Source organism: Aplidium turbinatum, chromosome 2, assembly GCF_918807975.1.
Source record: "Aplidium turbinatum chromosome 2, kaAplTurb1.1, whole genome shotgun sequence".
Lineage (NCBI taxonomy): Eukaryota > Metazoa > Chordata > Ascidiacea > Aplousobranchia > Polyclinidae > Aplidium > Aplidium turbinatum.
This window is the reverse complement of record NC_137473.1, coordinates 49,358,643-49,366,366: the sequence shown is the minus strand read 5'-3', so window position 1 is coordinate 49,366,366 and position 7,724 is coordinate 49,358,643. Positions and strand designations below refer to the sequence as shown.

General features: G+C 36.8%; 1 protein-coding gene across 1 annotated transcript; it reads left to right on the top strand.

Moving 5' to 3' along the window:
• Positions 1-226: 226 nt before the first annotated feature.
• Positions 227-6,999, top strand: LOC145788211 (endoplasmic reticulum chaperone BiP-like). Its single transcript, XM_082599908.1, has 9 exons — positions 227-386; positions 1,912-2,200; positions 3,241-3,431; positions 4,028-4,182; positions 4,292-4,527; positions 4,777-5,014; positions 5,099-5,266; positions 5,576-5,835; positions 6,246-6,999. The coding sequence occupies exons 1-9, from the start codon at positions 271-273 to the stop codon at positions 6,573-6,575; spliced, it is 1,983 nt and encodes a 660-aa protein (XP_082456034.1). The 5' UTR covers positions 227-270; the 3' UTR covers positions 6,576-6,999.
• The last annotated feature ends 725 nt before the right edge of the window (positions 7,000-7,724 follow it).

Sequence of the window (7,724 nt, the reverse complement as noted above, 5' to 3'; positions counted from 1 at the left end):
GCCAGCCTGTTGTTGTCGGTATACCACCTAGGTCCTATGCAATGGGGATTTTATATCAAAAATTTTCTAACTTATAAATCAAAATTTTTATAAAAATTTTCATTGGCGTTGGTGATGTGTTTATAAGTCTAGTTGCAGACTGCTAACATTTAGATCAGTACCATATAAAGTAATCAATACCTTATTAAACAGTTTAATATGACACAATTATTTTTGTTTCAGTTATCAAGTTTTTTTTATATTAGGTAGGGTAATTCCAAATTGTTTATCATGATTAAGTGTTTCTGTGTATTGGCATTGGCATGTTTGTCAATTGTACTTGCTGATGAAGAAACTAAAGAAATGGGCACTGTGATTGGAATAGATCTGGGAACAACATACTCGTGGTAATAATTGAACTTTTTGTGGATCATCAAATTAGTTTCGAATTAAGCTGCCGCTTAAAACAACCACATTTGATAACTTGTTACTTTTATGGCAGTGGCTATTTGACCGGCTCCGGTTTTTGAATCTGAAACACTATTTGACCGGTCATGACGTCACTACATAAGGACTTTTTTCTTTTTTTCTTTCAAAGTAAAAGACGAGAAGCGCCGATATAAGTTCTAAATTCAACACATTTTCTTCAACTGAGACCGTGGCGCATACGATGCGTCTCCAGTTGCTATTCAAGAGGGGATGAGTTTGATACTATCCGGGAGCATTCATTTCATTTTTTTTTATCCAAATTTTGACCCGAAGCGCATTTTTGTGGTCAATTTTTAATTTGAGTAGCCTACAGGGCTACAGTCCATTTTTTTATGTCTTTTCAAATGTGAGCAATTTCTCTTGGTAATTTTCTGATCGTCATAAGTGACCGTTGACCGTGTTTGCCGAACGACCAATTCCGGTACATTTTTGCTCTCAAGTTAATTATATACAATACTTCTTTAAAAAATGGTTTTACCATTAACATTTTTTTTAAAAGAAGTATTGTATATAACTAACTTGAGAGCAAAAATGTAGGGTCGTTCGGCAAACACGGTCACTTATGACGATCGGAAAATTACCAAGAGAAATTATCAAATTCCAGCAAATTAAAAAAACTCTAACTTTATTACCCTTACTTTATTACTCAAATTAAAAATTGACCACAAAAATGCGCTTCGGGTCAAAATTTACATAAAAAAAAAGAATGCTTCCGGATAGTATCAAACTCATCCCCTCTAGAAAGGCAACCGGAGGCGCATCGTATGCGCCACGGTCTCAGTTGAAGAAAATGTGTTGAATTTAGAACTTATATCGGCGCTTCTCGTCTTTTGCTTTGAAAGAAAAAAAGAAAAAAGTCCTTATGTAGTGACGTCATGACCGGTCAAATAGTGTTTCAGATTCAAAGACCGGAGCCTGTCAAATAGCCACTGCCTACTTTTATCATTGGGAAATTTATTGCATGCATGCTTATTATGTGGGTATTGGTATCACAGTAGGCTATTGAATACTGAAAAGTTTGGGTGTTCATCAGGATAATCGTTTCTAGCACTAGTTGTATCGTTCATTTTAAGAAAGCAAAGACAAACAATTTGTTTTATTCCTTTGCTTGAAGCTGGTATACAAGTCCCCCCCCTTGGTAACTTATGACAAAGAGGAATTGACCAAAACATGTGGATTGAAGTGTGTGATCAGTAAAGCAAAGGTAAAGTAGTTTCACCCTATATGTTTGGTCGAATCCTGTCTTTGTCATGAGTTACCAAGGGGGGGACTTGTATACCAGCTCCCTTTGCTTTACTGATGTTTTGCTTACCATGACAATGCGCATCCTCAAAGCGATTTATAGATTTTAAACTAAATTACATTAGTTTTGTAATTAATGATTATAGAAGATAATATTTTAACAGCATTTTCACATGAATAAAATTTTGTGTTTTCATGCAGTGTTGGAGTCTTTAAAAATGGGCGTGTTGAAATTATTGCCAATGATCAGGGAAATCGTATCACTCCTTCATATGTGGCTTTCACTGCAGAAGGTGATCGACTTATTGGTGATGCTGCCAAAAATCAGCTCACATCAAATCCTGAAAACACAGTTTTCGATGCAAAACGCTTAATTGGTCGCACATGGAGTGACTCTGGTGTGCAAAGTGACATCAAATATTTTCCTTTTAAAGTTTTTGAAAAAAATAAAAAACCACATGTTCAAGTTGATGTAAAAGGAGAAAAAAAAGTGAGTTATTGTAACTTTCACGTAACTGTTCTATTTTATTTTTGATTTTGGTAAAAGTTACAACATGGCATTGAAAGATGTATATTAAACTATCTGTGAATGGTTATTGTATGGGTAAAACTTCTTTGTTTATTTCATAACAGATACTTTAAAGTGTTTCTTGTTACAGATACAAAACAATTAGCAAACTTTCACTGAATTATTAAATCATAATTATCAACATTTTGTTTAAATTTTTGAACTGTATCTTCCTGTAGTTATGAAGTCTTCCCATTTTAAGTAGTTTTCCAATGCAAGGGTAACTGCCGTTGAGTTGTGGTTTTATTTAACAAACCATCTATGACAGAGGTGGGCAAACTACGGGCCGCATGCGGCCCGTGACTACTTTCTGTGCGGCCCGCGAAAGCCTGAAACAAATATATAATAAAATAATCCTAAAATTGCTTGAAAATTTTAATTCTACAATGACTTAATTAAACTTTTACTTCGTATATTTCATCTTGATAAAGATAAATTATAGTCTTTTTGTCGCCTTGTAGTAGTTTGTTTCCCCAGCCACATTGTGATCTTGCATGAATGGATGGCTAATATTAGTGTCAAAAAACAGCTGGTTATGTGACAAGCGAAATTTCTGACTTCGGCCTGTAGAATCATGAGACTTTCGTTTTTCTGATTATGTTAATTCGCTCACAGATGTATTGTGTTTAATATGCTCAAAGTGCGTCTGGCAAAGTGTTATCTTGGTGTGGGTTGTATTCAAATAAACGAGACAAACCTTTTTTATATATTTTATGTAATACATGTACTGTATATAAAATCTCTGTTTCTTTCGTCACTTTAAAAAGAAATAAAAGCTTGTGTTTTGACTATTTTAGATTTGAAGTTTTGGCTTATAATCTTAATTATACTATACTGCGGCCCTCGAACAAATTCAGATTCTGAATGCGGCCCTCGAGATAAAAAGTTTGCCCACCCCTGATCTATAACAAGCATGCATTTGGGAAGGCTTAATTAATGTTAATATTTTAATGTGTTTTTAGGTTTTTGCTGCAGAAGAGATTAGTGCCATGGTGCTTGGAAAAATGAAAGAAATTGCTGAAGCATATTTAGGCAAAAGTGTTACACATGCAGTTGTTACAGTTCCTGCTTATTTCAATGATGCTCAGAGACAAGCCACTAAAGATGCTGGCATTATAGCTGGTTTGAATGTCATGCGAATCATCAATGAGCCGTAAGTTTAAAACGGTTTGTTTTGTTTCCCATTAGTCTGTTTTGATGTCCATAATTCGTCCATCTTGTGTCCCTTTTTTATAAGCCTTCATGATCATTTGTTTCCATCTGTTTTTGTTTTTTTCGGTCATTGACCGAATTTTTAGCAAAACGTCCGAAAAAAATCTAGTCAATTTGGTCAAAATGTCTCAAAAAATATATAGTCAATTCGGTCAAAATGTCCAAAAAAACAACGTTTCTCAGTGAAACTTAATGTTGTAGCTAGTCAGGAAGTGCAAATTTTGGTTTGTACAGCTACTTGAAAGGAAATATTTTTATAAGAAACTATGACCGAAATACATAAAAAATGACTGAATTTTTTCAAGTCATTTCGAACAAATGTCCGAAAAGCCTCAGCGAAAAAAAAACAACCCAGGTTTCCATTACTGGTATCTATTTGAAATTTTTATTGGGTTCATATCTGAAGCATTTTTTTTTTCGCTTTTAGTTTATTAAAGGTAGAAATAAACCTATGTATCATTGTATCTGCATAGGCACGAATTATGCTTTACTAAAATAAAACGTAACATCATTAATAGATATTTTTATTGACTATAGGACTGCTGCTGCCATTGCTTATGGCTTGGACAAAAGGGAAGGGGAAAAGAACATTCTTGTATTTGATCTTGGCGGTGGAACTTTTGATGTTTCTATGTTAACTATCGACAACGGTGTATTTGAAGTAATTGCTACAAATGGAGACACCCATTTAGGTACTGACAATGTTTTATTTGTCAAGTAACATACAAATTTGTAATGCTTACCTTTATTTCTGTTAAAGTTTTTGAGCGGATTCATGGTATTCGTCTGATGTTTTAACAGGTGGTGAAGATTTTGATCAAGTTGTGATGGATTACTTTATGAAATTGTACAAAAGAAAGACTGGAAAAGATGTTCGAAAAGACAACAGAGCAGTTCAGAAGCTTCGTCGTGAGGTTGAAAAAGCTAAGCGAGCTTTGTCTTCACAGCAAACCGCCAGAGTTGAAATCGAAAGTTTCTTTGGAGGCGATGACTTTTCGGAAACTCTCACTCGAGCTAAGTTTGAAGAACTAAACATGGTGAGATTAAGTATTTTTTAGATTTTCTTTTTTTTAGTATCATGTCAATTGAAGTGTCACATTATGAAAATATGAGGTCAAGGTATAAGCTTCATGATTTTTTTTGGATTTTTTTTATATTGTATTTAAGATAGTTGTCGTGAAATGGATGGTGTGTAGAAGTGAAATTATGCCATTTCATTGTCAACAAATAAATTGTATGGTAGTTTAATTTTAAAAAGTATAATTCCTATTTCTATTTTTTTTTAGAAACTTTTCCGATCTACGATGACTCCAGTCAAGAAGGTTTTGGAGGACTCCGATCTTCAGCTCAAAGATGTTGATGAAGTTGTGCTTGTTGGTGGCTCCACTCGTATCCCTAAGATCCAAGCCTTGGTGAAAGAATTTTTCAAGGGCAAAGAACCCAATCGTGGAATCAACCCGGATGAGGCTGTGGCTTATGGCGCAGCTGTCCAAGCCGGCGTTTTGGGCGGAGAATCTGATACAGGTACCCTACCACTTCATGCATTAACATTGTTTTATTGAATATTGGGAGGTGTTCAAGATATTAAATGAAATTTTGTTTTTTCAGGAGATTTGGTTCTTTTGGACGTGTGTCCTCTCACCCTTGGTATTGAAACCGTCGGAGGTGTCATGACAAAGCTCATTGCCCGCAACACTGTGGTGCCAACAAAGAAATCACAAATCTTCTCTACCGCCAGTGACAACCAGCCTACTGTCACCATTAACGTACTTGAAGGTACAACGACTTTAAATGTTTTATTTTGAAAGAAATTGACGAAGTGTATATGTGAGAAAGTAAGAAAAATTGGCGTTTATGTAGGCTAGTGGTGAGAGCTTCAAACCGTCGTTTGAAAAGACGTGGGTTCGAAACCTGTAATGAGCAATGTAGCATATATAGCATAAATAGGTCGACTTCCGTGCATTTTCATCTACTCCATCTACTGTAAATCTTCCACCATCCGACGTATGTCTATATGAGACAATCGTAATCATTGCAAGCTTTAAAAAAAATTCTAAACTTTTTACACATTTCTCTTGCACACAGGTGAAAGAGCCATGGTGAAGGACAACCACCACCTTGGTAAATTTGATTTAACCGGAATTCCCCATGCACCGCGAGGAGTCCCACAGATCGAGGTCACGTTTGAAATCGACGTGAACGGAATCCTCCGAGTTTCTGCTGAAGACAAAGGCACCGGCAACAAAGAGAAGATCACGATCAAGAATGACGACAATCGTCTGTCGAAGGACGACATCGAGAGAATGGTTCAGGACGCCGAGAAATTCGCCGCTGACGACCAGAAGGTAAGGCTAACAATTTGCTTGTCGAGCTACACGCTTTAACAAGATGCTGTTTGTTACAAAGTAAAGAGACGGTGTCGCAAACATATTGCACGCGGCTATGTACAGTACAAAGATACAGGGTCGATATATCGGGTCATGCATTTCTCTCGATCCGGTATTAAATCTTAAAAAGATTGGAGATAAAAACTGTGATCGTTTGTTATAAAAAGTGCACAGATGCAGTTTTCATTAAAAATTACAGCAAACCGAAAAATAAACTGCGAATTTAACTGAGCAGCAGTACGTGGGGCAAGCAAAATCTTGTCTGATGTCAAATCAACATACTTGAGCAATTGGAGTGTTCCAAGTGGGACATGTAATAGGTTTGTTTGGTGTCAGCAATGCATTCAATTCTACCGTTTTCATTGCAGTTGAAAGAACGTGTGGATGCTCGAAACGAATTGGAGAGTTATGCTTATTCGCTTAAGAACCAAATCAATGACAAAGAAAAGTTGGGAGGAAAGTTATCCGACGATGACAAAAAGACCGTTCAGACTGCGGTGGATGAGACCATTGCTTGGCTGGATGAACACCAGGAAGGAACAGAAAAAGAAGAATATGAAGCACAAAAGAAGAAGATGGAAGAGGTCGTTCATCCCATTGTTTCTAAACTTTATCCCGACGGAGCCGGAGGAGCTGGAGACGCTGGAGCAAGCCAAGAAAATGATGAAGGTGGTGCCGATGACAAGGATGAGTTATAAGAGCATCTACGAATTTCATGCGATGTTTTGGTATTTTTCATTAAGTCTAACTGTGTTTTGGGATTGAGGCCAATGAACTTGAAGCATTCTAGCCGCTAAAAATGAAGCAGTATGATTTAGCCATAAACGGTATCTGCTTTTTTGCACTCTGTCAGCTCTTGCAACACCAAAGGACGCTGTTTGTTAACCAAATGTTTTCTGTTGGAAAGCTTTTTTTGAAAATGGTGCGGAGAAAAGCAGCCTTTGATACATGATTGCAGGAACAGTAACTATGGATTATTTTCACAATTCTAATCGTGAGTTTTGAGGTTTTGACATAAAAATTTATTTATTTCAATAGTTCCACTCTTACGTATATTGAATTTGTATGTTCTTAAGTGTGGAAGTTTCGCAATGTAGCTCTATTAAAATTCCTTGCATTGTACGTGACAAAAACATGAGGCGATTCAGAATTGTTCCCACAGACTGGATAGCTCAGACGAGTTCAAAAACAGGGTAACAGTTATCATGTATAGCGCATATGCTGTAAACTCTCCGTACCTTGCGAAAGGTTTGCGTTATACGCGTTTTCCAAATCTTCAGAAGTTGCAACTTGTTTGAACATGCAGTGGATCGTTCGTAAGGTACGGTTGTCAATGCTCCGCTTTACGCTTAGGGCTGCCGGTATTTCATAACTCACGTTATACCTGTATGCGAAAAATCAGCTCATACATTCCTTATCAGTGATATCTTCATTCAGCTAGCTTTATAAAAAAAAATTCATGAAAGATCATACAATAAAATAAATTTCGAAGGAGACAATGAAGATCCAAAAAACGTGGAAAAAGTTGAGGAAAGCAGCAAGGTGGGCTTGACAAGAGAGGACGCTTTTAAATAGACAGATCCATGTGGAGGAAGAGTGTGAAGGTGATTTCGGGAGGTGGATCCGGCCACCCTCGGTAACGGGTTGAAACTGGACTACCGTAGCCTACTACTATAGCAGTAAGAATTCATCTGACTGGTAAAAGCGGCGGTCGATAGTCTGAGGTGCGATACTGGTGAGTATGGTCATTTTTGTTTGTCGTATCCAGGCTTACACCCAGTAGTTAAAGATTTAGATTAAGTGGACGGGAAGCCAATCTTCGTGTCCACCTTCAGGCATGCCTTTAA